Raw genomic sequence first — 15,275 nt, forward strand, 5'->3', positions numbered from 1 at the left:
TTAAAAATCTGCATGAAGAGGTCTAGTAATGAAAAACTCAACAGCACAAACTATTGAAGAAAGGACTTACCATATAAGAACTATTGGAAAAATTGGAAAGCTATTTGGCAGAGAGAAAAAAATTAGACTACCAGTCTGTATCACCTTCCTCAATAAATTCCAAATGGAGAAAGGGTCCCAGTACTGGGTGGGTACTCTGAGATGATAAATCAGAAATTAGTTCACACAGATTCTACAGTTGCCCCTTTCCCCACAGGAAACAAAGTAGGTAACAATTGATCAGGAAGGACAAAAAATGTAGTATATGGACTTAATTGAAAATAATTTTGCCATAAATTTGTAAAGAAGTCCAGAGAAACACTGGAGGACATTTATGAACTGATACAGATATATATATATATATATATGCATATATATATATATATATACAATTATTATCCCCATTTTACAGGAAACTGAGGAAACTGAGTGAGGTGAAATGATGTGTCTAGGTCACACAGTTAGTGTCTGAAACAGAATTTAAACTCAGACTTTTCTGATTCCAGATCCAACAATCTATTCACTGTTCTACCTCTCTGTCCCACTTGAGTAGTTACACCTTTACATCTTTCAATACATCAATTAAATTTGTTTTGTTCTGCCTCCAATGAATATACAACTGGATTTTCATAGCTTCATAGCTTTGCTCAGGTTGCTTCCCATGCCTAAATGGCCTATATCCCAATTTGTATGTTGAATTCTGATTCTGATTTTTAAGCTCAACCCAAGTGCCATAATATCCATGAATCCTTTGCTTAACCCTTAGGATGTTAACAACCTTACCCCCTCAAACCTTATGTTATACTTTGGCTCCTAAATCCCTAAGGTATTTAACACATAATGCCATTATTATAAAGATCTGTGCTTACAGCAATACTAGTCACATGTGAAGATTGGATTTAGCTATCTCCTGATTGTAAGAATGAAGATACTTAGCTCTTCCTTTATAGTGAAGCTAGAATTGTAATCCCCAATCTATTTTTAGATTTTAATCTACAAAAAGGTGATAACTTAGTATTTGAAGTACATCAAAAAAAGGTGTAAGTAACTACAAAAGGTGAACTAACCAAAAAAGGTGTTAAGTAACTACATAAGTAACCTAACCAAAAAAGGTGAGAACTAAAGAGTGGGCAGTCCTAGAGAAAAGTGTCTGCTCTGATTGGTAGACATGAAATTTAGGGGAGGTGACACAAGAGAAAAAGATTCTTTAAAAAGAGGACAAAAGGCCAGAAGAGGATATTCGATTCAAGTTTTGAGTTGGAGAAGGATCTCTGACTCAGAGTTGGACTTGGAGGAGAGACTGGAGACACATTTCAGGAGCAACCGGAAGACAGACACCCAGACTTCTTTTAATTTAGACAGTCATCCTTGGTGAGTGAAATACTGACTTAGTGACCCTGCCTTTTCTTGGAGGCATACTTCCAAGTAGGTATACCTCCAAGAAAAGCCTGTTGTCTTGAGACTCTCTTCCCCTGGCTGGGGCTTAGAAATTTCTAACTGGCTTAGAGGAAGCCAGAGTTTTCTCTCTCTCTCTCTCACATTCCTTAGTATCTTCCCTCTATTGTAAATAAACTACCATAAATTCATTTTACTTTAGTAATTCATTTGGGATTTAGAAATTTAAGTCCCTGGTGACCATCTATATAAATATTCAGAGTCAATCCACAATTAAATTTAACACACATAAAATTCTAAGTAGCTCCTTGAGGGCAGGGCAAGATGCTCTCCTCCAGCACAAAGTTCTACATCAAAGACGTCACACACGGTTTGTAACATGTGGAACCAGGTGAAAATATAATTGGGAAATATTTCAACTAGGTAAATAAAAATACAATAGAACATATATAATGTTAATATGAAGTTTTCTAAGTCAACAAGCAGCTTGCAAAGATCCTTGTGTGTGGTTTAGTGGCCCCTGTTTCTTTCTGTGTTTGACCCACTATTCTATTCTAAAGTAGGCACTTAGGAAATGTTTGTTGTTGTATCCTGTGGCATAAATATATGTATCCAAAATACTACTACCTAGGATTTAGTCAGATTATCCAGGATATTGTCCAAATAAAGGGGATGAATGTTTTGGAATGATCAAAGGCTTAGTCTGGCAACTTCCTTTGAAATGTAAGCAAAATTCTAGAAAATATATCTCATTATATTCTTGGCTCATAGAGTAAATTCTTCAATATGTGCTGAAAAATATTTATGGCAGAGATGTCACTTTACAAATGATTCATTAAACTGCTCAATCTATAAGAGCCAGAGTTGTATTTTTTGTGTTCTAAGGAGCATCGTTCCCTACTTGAGCAGATATAGGTGAGAAGGTAATAAGCAGCCTATGGGATGCTTGAAAAAATCATGTAAATGAAATTATATTAAAAAATAGGACTGATAGATGATCAAAGCTATGACTTCATAGCCCATGTTACACACATTGAATATTATTAGACTGGTTCTGTGAACACTTTGTATGCATAACTTCAATATATAAGCCTTGGTTGACTTGGTCTTGACATTGGAAATTCCAAACTAAGTGGCTGCTAAAATCAGTGTGAACATTTATTCATAAGTGTAGAGAACTCAAAGTAGGACAGGAGACCTGGCGTAATGGATAGAATGCTTCATTGAGGCATCAGGGAAACTACTTGTGAGATCAATTAGAACCAATTGGGCAAGCCACTTAAAGCCTTAGAAGTTGTTTCCTTAATATAAGGATCTCATACTAGTCAGGGCAGGTCAAGTTAACAAGTATTCATAAATAAGCATTCTATGGCACCTGCTCCATGCTGGGAACTATGCTGTACTAGATGGCCCCTTTCCAGCTCTAAGTTGGTGATGCTATGGAGTGCTCTTATTTTAACCCATTAGCAACAATAGCAACAGTGAGCCCAATTTCCCAAAACTTGCTATAGGAATGATAGGGGATTTTCTCCTCTTCCCTTCATAGTTATAAAAGATGTAACCCATCTCAAAAAAGGGAATGTAGCTTGGACAAAACATTCTCCAATGGACAAGAACAATGGCTTTAATCTCATTTCTTGGTGGCTCCCCAACCACTGCCTGTTTTTGGCAAGTAGAATGCTCCCCATCCCCTTTTTTGGTGATTTCTTTTTAAAAATTTATTTATTAAATTCATTTATTTAGAATATTTTTCTGTGGTTACATGATTCATGTTCATTCCCTCCCCACTCCCAGAGCCAATAAGCAATTCTGCTGGGTTTTACATGTACCATTCATCAAGACCCATTTCCATATTATTAATATTTGCAATAGAGTGATCATTTAGAGTCCACATCCCCAATCATATCCCCTTTGATCCATGTGATCAAATGCTTTCCGTTTTGAAGTTACTTCATATAAGCTTCTAATTGACTTATTTGAATCAATGTATATTGTATCTTTCTCAGTGGAATGTAAGCCCCTTGAAGGGATGAATGGTTTAGTTTTTGCCTGTCTCTCAAGTGCCTAGCTCAGTGCCTGGCACCTAGCATGTCTATAATTACCGAACAGAATTCTTTGAGACAATGTCTCCCACAAAATTGGGAAAATAGACTGAGGAGAACAGTCAGGGTCAAAAAGATCCATAAAAGGGTCTTTCATCAATTTATACTTGAAGAATATGAGGTTATACACATTGCTTATACTGCCTTTGAGTCAAAGGGGAGAATCAAAGTAGCAGTCATCCATTGCCCAAGCTGCATTTTCAATAAGTCACTAGCTTGGGGCCATCTGTTGCCTGCCCTTGCTGACTTCCAACTCCCTGGGTTAAAAATAGCTGCTAAAAATAATCCTATGGGCCTAAGATCAGGCTGGCCCAAGTCTGGAGAAAGCTCTTTTCAGTGTCTCCAGAGCTAGCTCATACAGGCTGTTCAGACCCTTTGTACTAAAAATATCTTTGGGTCAGGTCTTAGGGTTGTAAATCATTTTCACTAAGTGGGGACTCATTAAAAGTAGATTTTTTATCTGGCCACTTTGAAGCTCATTCTAACTCGGCTCCAAAACTTTTGTGCCTACAATGTCTTGGCTGCTTGGAAATGGAGCTGTAAGTATGAAGAAACAAGGGTTCCAGCCTTGTCTATGTCTAGCTTTGATTTTAGCTGTATCTCTATCTAAGGGATAGTCTGGGGTTCTAACTTATGTCCATTAAATTGTAAGTTCCTCTATTAGATTGTAAACTCCTTGAGGGCAGGGGCATGCTTTTGCCATTTCTTTGTATAATGGTGTTCAGTAAGTGTTTGATAAATTTTATTTGGGTCTCAGTTTCTTTATGTATAAAATGAGGGCGTAGATTGGGCTAGATGACCTTTAAAAGTCCCTGCCAATGAATCGTTAAACATCCTAAGTATGGAACCAATGGGAACAACACCCAGGACAAAAGAAAGAGTTCATACTTTATCGCACTTTATTTATAACTGGTCAGGGAAATTTCACAAGTGGTTCAGTAAACAAGGCCAGGGTTAGAACAAAGGGTGGTGAGGACTTTTATACTTCATAGGGGACAAATCATTAATATCAAAACCAAGTCATCTGGAGTAGGACAAAAAGACCCCAGAGCATACAAAAACCAAAACTAAAACCAAAACCCAACTAACCAAACCCCAATTAGACATTGAATATATAACAAAGTGAATTCAGGCTTCGACATAGTTTGGGCACTTAGGTAGTACCAGTGAATAGACTGTTTGATGTGGAGTCTGGAAGACCTGAGTTCAAATCCTGCCTTAGATAATTGCCAGAAGTGTGGCCCTAGACTAGTGACCTGATTTCTCAACTTCAGTTATTCTATAGAGATAATAGTAATTGTCTCAAAGGGGGATATTGTGAGAATCATGAGACAACCCATATAACATGCTCTGTAAAGCCTACTGCATTGTATATGCTAGTAATTATTATTTTTCTATATATGAATCTTATAATGAAAGTCAACACCATAATGGGTTATAAGATCTATTTAACATGATTAGAGTTCTGGGTAAATGAACCCATAATTTAAACAAACCCTTCTCTGATGGAAAAAGACTTCAGGATTTCACGCAAGATCAATTTTTGTTTAGTTGAAGTTTCCCAGACCTAATGATTTAGTGGCATTTCAAGTATGTCACTATTTCTTCTTGGTATTTTAATTTGTAAACTTTCAGCTATGTTTTCAGTACTTTAAAAGCACCACTAAAGATTGAAAACTTAAAAACAATAAATATTTTAAATATGGGGAGTGTGTGTGTGTAAGTTGAAGATACTCAGAAAATTGTAAACATTCTTAAAGGTGGTCAGGGTTAAGCTTTTTTTTTTTTAACACTAGAGAAAACATCCTTTCTGCATGACAAATTCCTGCCATATCTATTAATTCAACTGTAGAGGATCAATAAATATTATTATCCAATACACGAACATATTCTTCCATTCTTGCCCAATTGATTCTCTGAAATGGCAGGTCTAATCATAGCCTTCTGCTTGCTATCTTCAACTCAATAAACTCCATGAGTTCTCTATTAGATCCAGAATGAAATATAAAATGCCCTGTTGGAAATTTTAATCTGGCTTCTTCCTACCTGCATGGTCTCTTTATACCTTACTCCTTTCTGAGTATTCTATAATCCAACCACACTGGCATACTTGTTGCTCCTCGAACACGGACTCTCTCTCATGCCTGGAATGCCCTCCATCCCTCTTCTACTTCCTGCTTCCTGGTCTCCTTCAGGACTCTTTTCCAATCTTATCTTCTCTAAGAGGTAGCATATCCCACCAAAAGAGTCTTCCCTCTAACATTACCTCTCATTTAAACTTCCTTGTGGGCCCAGCTATTTTTATGTCTTCTCCCCCATTAGCATGATTATTTTTTGAGGGCAGGAATTTTGTCTTTCGTTTTCTGTGGTATCCCAAGTATTAAGCACACAGGAAGCACTTAAAATACTTGGCAATTAAAGAAAACCCTATATATTCATAAGAAATAAATTGATATTTTATAACTATGCAGCTGTCGCAACAATCGCAAAGATGCAGTCATTTCTTGATAAAAATATCTACTGAGAAGCAGAGAAAATTTGGAAGAACTCAATGTCATTCTGAAATGTTACTGGAAGGTAACAAACATCTTAGGGAAGATGCCCTGAAGTTGTGATGCAGTTGGAACTGGAAAATGGAGATCCGAGTTCAGATTTAATCTCAGCCACTAGTTGTCTGACCTTGAGCAAGTCACTTAACCAGTTTGGCTAAGTCTCTCCGACTATAAAATGGGGAGGATAACAGCACCTACGTTACTGGCTTGTATGGATCAAATGGGATACTTTTAACAAGTGCTTAGCTCGGGTGAAATTAGGTGGCTCAGTGGATACAGTCAGGCCTGGAGATAGGAGGTCCTGGGTTCAAATCTGACTTCCAACACTTCTAAGCTGTGTGACCCTGAGCAAGTCACTTAATCCCAATTGCCTAGCCCTTACCACTCTTCTGCGTTAGAACCAATACACAGTATCAATTCTAAGACAGAAGGTGCAATTTTATTTGGAAAAGTGCTTTGCATAGTGCAGAGAACATAATAGGCACCACAACTGTGCTCTCTCCCCTTGGCGCCCCTTGCCCCAAAGCTCAGAGGTCTTTGGTGTCATTCATTCATAAAAATTCTAGTTTCTACTGTCACACACCTGGCAGAAGTTCTAGAGGAAGATTCACCTGGGATGTTAGAGACACACCTGTTTATTCTCATTGAACGATTGCTAGGGAATTAGTGCTCACCATCACTGTTCTTGACCTTTGGTGATAGCAGCAGGAAATGAGGAAAATGATTTGGGTCCTGGATAGAGGCAGGGCAGCTAGGTGGCACAGTGGATAGAATGCCAGTCTTGGAATCAGGAAGATTCATTTTTTGTGAGTTCAAGTCCAGCCTCATACACTTTCTAGCTGTGTGACCCTGGGCAAGTCACTTTACCCTATTTGCCTCAGTTTCCTCATCTGTAAAATGAATCACAGAAGGCAACAGCAAACCACTCCAGTACCTTTACTGAGAAAGTTCCAAATATGACTTAACACTCCCCCCACACCCCTGCCCAAGGTGCTGTGGATTTGGGCCATTTTTGTAGTGGACGCATGGGGTAACAGCTATGAACTGATAGGTGGGACAACACCTAAGCTATTAAAAGAGAGAACACAATAAAGAATTGTAGCATAGTATCTTTTATTAGAAAGGATAACAAAGAATTTTGTATAGAAGTTTTTGTAACACAAGTGGTTTGGACCACCAAGACATTCTGGTGAAGAATTAATACGGCAGTTTGGTAACAAGAACCATCAGCCCTGATAGCAGTATTTGGGCTATTCAGTGTTAATTAAAAAAATGTTTGGCAGATGAAGGCTTCCTGGGACACACTGTAAAACAAGTAACATTAAAAAAGTATCCCTTAAATAATATCTGTGACAATGATTCCCCTTGAGATACACATTACAAACAGTGCTGAAACATTTAACGCGACCTGCAGAGTGGATTTCCCCCTGAAATATGCTCTGACATAGTAGCAGTATTGTGAAGACCCAGCTCCAATGGATGACAGTTATATATTTCCAACAGAAAGTCAACAAGATTCCTAAATGACAACATATGGCTAAATACATTCCCCTTCTGCATCGTACGAGTATCTTTGAGCTATAAAATTTTAAAGTACAAACAACTTCGAGCTAATGGGTTCCAGAGAAAGCATCAATAAATGGAGGGTGGATGACCACTTGTCAGGGCTATTAAAGACAAGATTCATCCATGAGACAGGAAGATGGACTTGATGGCTCCCTAAGGGTCTTTCTAGCTCTAGGATTCTATGACTATAAGACTACAGATGGACCCTTAGCCTTTTTTTTTTTTTAAGAATTAACTTCTGTCCCTCAGAGCAAATCTTTTATTAAAGATATAATACAAGACAGAAATAACCTGATTTCAAGCTTTACCTTTTTCCTCTCCCTTCCTTCCTAAAGGCCTAAGGGAACTGAGAGCTGCAGATAATCTGTAAACTGGATAATTAGTCCCCAATTATAGCAGTGATTATTCATGAGTCTTCTTCCTGTGTAATTGCTTGGGTTGCAAATCACCTTCCCAACAATATTGTTAACAGTCAGTTTATCTCATAGGTTGAGGTCCCTTAGTGATGCGCAAGTTCTCAAGAGAGTAACCTGATAGAAACAAATTAGCTGGTGTACTAGCTGGGACAGCATTCTCTAACCCAAGTGCTTGGGCCCAAAGCAGCATGGCGGCCACGAGATGTTTCTCCAATAGAATAGATGCAGGGGTATGTATGGGTAGGCATTCAGTGTACACTGGGCTTCTCTTTATCCTTTTATATGATTCCCCCGTGCTCCCCAATATTAAAAAGATATCAGTAAAAACCAGGAAATGTATTCTATATCACTGAAAATGAAAGATGGCAGAGGCAACTAGATGGGTCAGTGGAGACAGAGCCAGGCCCAGAGATCCTGGGTTCAAATCTGGTCTCAAACACTTCCTTCCTCTGTGACTTTGGGCAAACCACTTAACTCTCATTGCCTATCCCTTATGGCTCTTCTGCCTTGGAACCAATACATAGTACTTGATCCTAAGACAGAAGATAAGAATTAAAAAAAAAAAAGAAAGTGAAGGATGGCTATACTGATAACACAAAGGTTCTTAAGCTTTTTTAGTATCATGGACTCCTCTGGAAGTTTTGTGAAACCTCCAGCCAATTTCTTGGAATAATGTTTTTAAATGCACAGAATAAGACACATAGCATTACAAAGGAAGTCAATTTATTGAAATACAGTTATCAAAATATATCAGTTTTCATGGACTTGAGGTTAAGAACCCCTGTAGTGGTAGGCAGAGAATAGAGAAAGTACCATATTTCTGACTGATTAAGAAATAAGACAAAATATAAACAAAATTCCCCATTATGCCTGATATTTTATTGGAAAGAAAACAAATTTATTCATCCATGGTCTGTTTGTTTGACTACATTTGATATAAGATATGTATTTTATTTCCCTATCTCCTCTTAAAAATTGAGGGCTAATAAAAACGGGTAAATTCTGTGGTAATTATTATACTTCTTATTTGCATATGACACCAATTCCTTGAATCAGCTACATTTCTAGATTGAGTTGACTCAGTATCCTTTCCCTGAACCACTTTATTTCATGACCAGACAGGGTTATAGGATTTTCTTTTAGCTAGGGAAATGAGTATAATCTGCATTCCAAAACTTCCCAGGGGCAACATCTTTTTGTCTCTATTAAATACACTACTGACTAGCTTTTCTTCTTTCTCTCCCTCCCTCTCCTTGATAGTACTTGATGGTATACCACGGTATGTAGTTACAGAAGAGGGAAAGGAGATAGCAAAATGCCTGCTTACTTTATCTAATTGGATGCACACAAACACAGGCATACGCACGCACACACACACACACATCCTGTCAGCACAACGGGGCAATGTATAGTGCTGAGAGGATACTAAATAATTTATAACAAAAATAACTTTGAAAAATAGATTTACCATTAGGCACTGGTGGGACCAGAGCTGTTATTAAAAGCATGTTGTATTTCTGAAATTCAAACTCTCAGCAGCATTCCCAAAGAATGTAGTTATTAATATTTGATACTGCTACAAATTCCCATAATCTCTGTTGTTTTTTTTAAACTGTACTGATGAATAAAATGAAAATACACATTCAGACAGTTTACACTTCTAGTAAGGTAGATAATGGGTATGCTTGTTAGTATAAAAATATTTGCAAACTCAATGTAAGCACACAATAAGAGTACAAAGACATTTTGTAAAAATAAAAAAGTCGTAAGTTTAAAAAAGTCAACATTTAGACAAATACACTGTACTTTTAACACCTTCTGGCCCGGATTCAGATTTAGCTTTCTATGCTCTTAGGAGATTTTCAATTACTTTATTTCTCCATTTAGAGGATTTGCACATTTGGTCTTGCTGCATGTATAAGAATGATTATTAAACTCCAAATTTAATATTGTACATCTTTTTTTCTAAATATATGTGAAATATTTATTTCTTTTTGAAAGAAAAAGAAAAAGATGCAGGCAGATTCTGGAACAAGCTAGGGAAAACACACTCAATTGTCCAGTTAGGAAACAGATTTTGATTTATATCTTAAAGTAGCAGTTAAAAAAAGAACTATAAAAAATTGTAAAAGTTGTGAAAAAAATATACTGAAAGTGTCCCATGGAAAATAACAAATAAAAACTCAAGCTTGTTGGATAGAAGAAAATACCACAGCCTAATTAGGCATGCCACAGAGTAGGTATGTAGCCAGCTGAGCTTCTTCTTGGCTAGTGTGACTTCCGGTTTAACAAAGAACTCACCAGCACCAAAAATTTCTAAAATCTTCAATGACGACACACTGAAGTGGTTCCAGGCCTAATGAAGTTTCACTCCACTTGGGTAGTTTCTCTAACAAGAGTATATCTTTTTTTTTTCTTTTTAACTTTTGGAAAATGAACTAGAATGATTAATTTCCATCACAAGAGAAAGATAGTCATAAAGCCAACTTTCATTTACTCATGGGGTTGGGGTTGGTAAAGATAACTGAAATCCAATATTCTCCAAATAAAAGTGGGAATAATCTTCAAGTAAAATATTACTTTACCTTCTTTCCCTCTAAAAGATTGACAAGGAATAGAAATGATAGATCTAAATATCATATCATCTGTGCTATTTTGGAGTAGTAGTGTTTATGATTAGTGCTCAATAAGTAGGCAAAAGCCTTCACTGAGAAACGGTGGTCTGGTTTATCTGAAAATTATGATGAAGAGTTGACTTTATTTTCAAAGAACATCCATTTATAAATTTGATTTAAAAATGGCTGACATAATTTTTAACAAAGCAGATTTCTGTAGCTCTCACTTGTTTAAATATCCATCAACATATAACATGGCTTCCATATGTCAAAACCACACATGAGTCAGCTACATTTTACTCTTGTACATAAATAATGACAATGCAAAGAACAGCAACTAGTCCGAGGGCTTGTAGGCCAAGAAACCACAGCATCACCCAAAAGAAAATGACTATTACTGGTTCTACAATCCGTTCTCCAAAATACATCCTTGTGAAGCCCATGTTGATTAGGCTTTTGTTTAGTTCACCAAAAAGGGTTCCCATCTTTTTGCAGTCGTCTACAACAGGTTCCACACATTGATTTTGTGATTCTTCTACATTCTGTAAATAAGAAAAAGGGAAAATGAATAAAGGGAAGTTTAAAACAATTTAGTATAATCATGCCATATGCACAAAATTTTGTACTGCTCTAAGCACATTTCGAAAACACAAGTGACAAATGTAAGAATATCTGTCTTATATTCTGACAGAATTGCTACTATCTTTGCTTTTCACATTCAGAGGAAGAACTGTGGGAGTAGAAACACAGAAGAAAAACAAATGCTTGATTACATGGGTCGAGGAGGATATGATTGGGGAAGTAGACTCTAAATGATCATACTAATGCAAACATCAATAATATGGAAATAGGTCTTGATCAATGACACATGTAAAACCCAGTGGAATTGCATGTCAGCTATGGGAGGGGGTGGGGTAAGGGGAGGAAAGGAACATGATTCTTGTAACCAGGGGAAAATGTTCTAAATTGACTAATTAAATAAAAATTTAAAAAAAGGTGGAAAGTACCCATCCTTCCAATCCAATAATCTAATATTAAATGCTAATTAAATGCCAGGCACTGTGCTAAGCTCTGGGGAATATAATTAAAAGACAAAAGACAGTCCTTGCCGTTGAGAAGCTTATACTAAAAAAGGGAGGATAATATAGAAGAGAAATAGAAAAATTGGGTGAAGGAACACAAGGGAGGAGGCATCTTGTTCAGTGGAGTTGAAACCAGGTGGAGCAACAGATGCAAAGTGGAGTGAGATGAAGGTCCAAATTTCTGCCACCTATGGCTCCAAGAAGCTATGACATGCACAGTAACAACACCCCAGTGATGGGCTAAACCAGGTTGAGAGTAACCCGAGGGGCCACAAATCTGTCAGTGAGTTAAGGAGATATCTATTCCAAGATTGCCCCTGGCAAGAGGGGTGGACGAGAATAATTAGTCTCAATGCCCGGTCATAAAGGTGGTAGAAGTATATATACTTTGGAGTGCTCAGAGCTTGGTCAGACATCAAAGACACCAAGGTCATCCGCTGCATCCTAGATCACTGCCAGTTGTCCTTACTTCTGTCATGCCACTGGTCTTGAGAGTGACTTTGGAAGGGAGAGAAAGGCTGATGACTATGTTGCCCTCTAGTAGCTCTCTCTAGTCACAGCCAGAGAGTAGAGCAGTCATTGCAACAAGAAACAGTTCCCCTCAGTTTACTTTTCTATATTTCAACAAGAAAGTTTCCCCCAATTTACTATATTCTATTTTAAGTGGCACCCCAGATTCACCTCAGTTTACCACTTTATTTCATGACTTTGTGCAAGTCTGTCTTCCTGAAATACAATTCATGTACAAGTCAAGACATCAGTCTATGGCATTACTGGTCTTCAAAATGAAGGGCAAATAACTGTCAGCTAACATTAGTGACAAAAACAGCCCTTGTGCTCCAAGACTTTAGAACCAATAATACCCCAATTAGTTCTATTAACATCACTAGAAGCAGATAATTAGGTAGCACAGTGGATAGAGCTCTCGACCTTAGGTCAGGAAGACTTGAGATCAAATTCAGCCTAGACAATTATTAGTTATGTGACCCTAGGCAAGTCCCTTAAGTTCTGTTAGCATTAGATTCCCTATAAATAAAAAATAAAGATCTACCTCCCAGGGTTGTTGTGAAGATCAAACAAGATAATAATTGTAAAGCACTTATTACATTGCCTGGGACACATTAAGCACGATATAAATATTAGCTATTATTATTATTATTTGTCTCTAGGTGGCATATCTCAGGAAGCTCTCCACATGTTTGAGATACATGGCCCAGGAGGCTGAATTCATACCCCTCAGTAAGCAACTGTCGAGCACAGACCGTGAATTTTAGTTTTACTCCACCCTGCTTAGTCTTTAGAATTCTAGCAACCAGGAATGTCTACACCCCCACTTAAGTATTAATTGTGAGGAGGATGGCCTATGACCAACATGTGCTAGCAAGTGACAAATCAGATACGACCGACAGACCCCCTGGGCTGTCCTAAGCCAAGCTTAAGCTACCACTGGTACATATGAGACGCAGAAAGTGATGTAAAGAACTGTCTATTTCGCATCACTTCCTGTGTGTGCGCTCTCTCAGAGACAATGGGCTCGCTCGGGGACGTTGGACTCTTGTGGTTCAGTGTTGGGAGCTCATGGCAGTGTTCTTGTGGGGTTTTGTTCTGTAGCATGATTTAAGTGAGGCATCTTCCCTGAGGGTTGGATTGGTTAGGCCAATTCCTCCTTTCCTTGACCTCCTAAAGCACTATCCTCCGAGGAAGCCCCTCATCTCGGAGGAGACCTTGTGGCTGGAAGCCAAGCTAGATTAAATCTTGGAGGAGGCCTCATGACTGAGGTCTCTGAACTTCCCTTAGCTTAGGCTAGGCTGGAGAAATCTTATGCCCCTTCCTCTATCTCTTCTTAATTTCTTCCTACTATTGTAATTAAACCACCATAAAAATCCCAAACTGACTTGAGTATTTTATTGGGATTGAATTTAAATCCCTGGCAACAACTAATATAATATAATATAATATAATATAATATAATATAATATAATATAATATAATATAATATAATATAATATAATATATTCAGTCAACAACCCTAATTTTACCCTTATAAGTCTGGCGACCACTAATATAATATATTTAGTCAACAATCCTAATTTTATCCTTAACAAGACCCAATAAAGATATGAGAAGACACTCCCATCTCATTCCATGAAGTTAGAACACTGCCTATATTTTCAGACTTTTTTTTTGATGTCATGATCAAGTTTGCTGGGGTTTTTTTGTCTCTTATTCCTATTTTTATTATACTTATTTGTTTATATGCATTGGCTATCTGGTAGGGGAAGGTAGAGGGAGGCTGGGAAAAAATCTGGTGATGTAAAAACCAAAAGCTATAAATACAATATTATTTTGAAAATGCAAAGAAATTGTCAGCTCCCATGACCCATCCCTTCTTTCTGTGATGTGTCCCCTTTCTTGAGGGTCACCTATGGATCCTCATCTTCATCCTAGCAGAGGACACTGTTTTGAGAACCTTAAACTTACTTCAGAGTTACAATACTTCAGTGGCTTTTGTTTTTTCTCTTTTTCTACTGACCAGCCTTCTTGGAGTGAGCCTGGATTCCCCTCAATGCCTCTTCAGAGTTATTTCCTCCCTTCATTTCTTCTGTATAAGTATTTCTATTTTTTCAAAGAACGATTCATTCTCCTGATAAATCAATAATACACAGAGAACAGAGAGGCATCTTCAACTCTTCCTTTTTAAAGAGAAACAATAACCTGCACGTTGTGTGCATGTAATTATTTGCACAGTAAAAAATACAAAAAGTACAATTTCCTTATGTCATGGGAATATTCTATATTTGTAGAAGATGAGATCCTCAGCAGTTTTCCATGACTTTGGCTGTTAGCAGACCAGGAAAACTGAACTGTCTTTTTTTATTTTTCATTTTTTTTTTTATTGTTGCTGTGGTTTGGTCATGTCCAACTTTTTGTGCGTCCATTTAGAGTTTTCTTGGCAAAAATATTGGGGTGAGTTTCCATTTCCTTCTCTAGCTCATTTTACACATGAGAAACTGAGATGGCTTGCTCAGAGTCACCCAGCTACCTAAGTATCTAAGAGACTAGATTTGAACTCATGAAGATGAGTCTTTCTGATTCCAAGCCCAGCACTCTAAATTCTGGACCACCTAGTTGACTTGAACTACTTTTTCCTTTTGGCTGGGACTGGTTGGTTGATGGAGGTGGAGTGAGTCTTGTGAAATTTTCTGATGAAATCAAACTTCCAGCCACTTCCTTTCTCATTTCTTACCACCAAGTGAACATCAGATAAGCCAACTTAAATTTTTTCCTTTTCATTATATCTTTTGTGCCTTTACTGTCATCAATATTCCTGTACTTATTCTTTCTTTAATCCCTGCCACTTGTAAGGCATAGATCAAATCCCACTTACTCCCTTAATTTTTTTTTCTTGACTATCCTACTCTTAGGAAATCTTTCTTCTTCTTAAGCTTAAGTATACTGCCCTTACCATTTTCCTTCATTTAATAAGTATTTTCTCAATATCTACTCA

At 37.4% G+C, this 15,275-nt stretch overlaps 1 protein-coding gene across 1 annotated transcript in view; it reads right to left on the reverse strand.

Annotated features, from left to right (window-relative positions):
• Positions 1-7,184: 7,184 nt before the first annotated feature.
• FAM241A (family with sequence similarity 241 member A) overlaps positions 7,185-15,275 on the reverse strand; it is a 76,084-nt gene continuing 67,993 nt past the window's right edge. Inside the window, exon 2 of the mRNA XM_056803073.1 lies at positions 7,185-11,227. Coding sequence (XP_056659051.1) covers positions 10,982-11,227 — 246 coding nt within the window. The 3' untranslated portion in view covers positions 7,185-10,981. The remainder of the gene's footprint in view (positions 11,228-15,275) is intronic.

The sequence above is a fragment of the Monodelphis domestica genome, chromosome 6, assembly GCF_027887165.1.
Source record: "Monodelphis domestica isolate mMonDom1 chromosome 6, mMonDom1.pri, whole genome shotgun sequence".
Lineage (NCBI taxonomy): Eukaryota > Metazoa > Chordata > Mammalia > Didelphimorphia > Didelphidae > Monodelphis > Monodelphis domestica.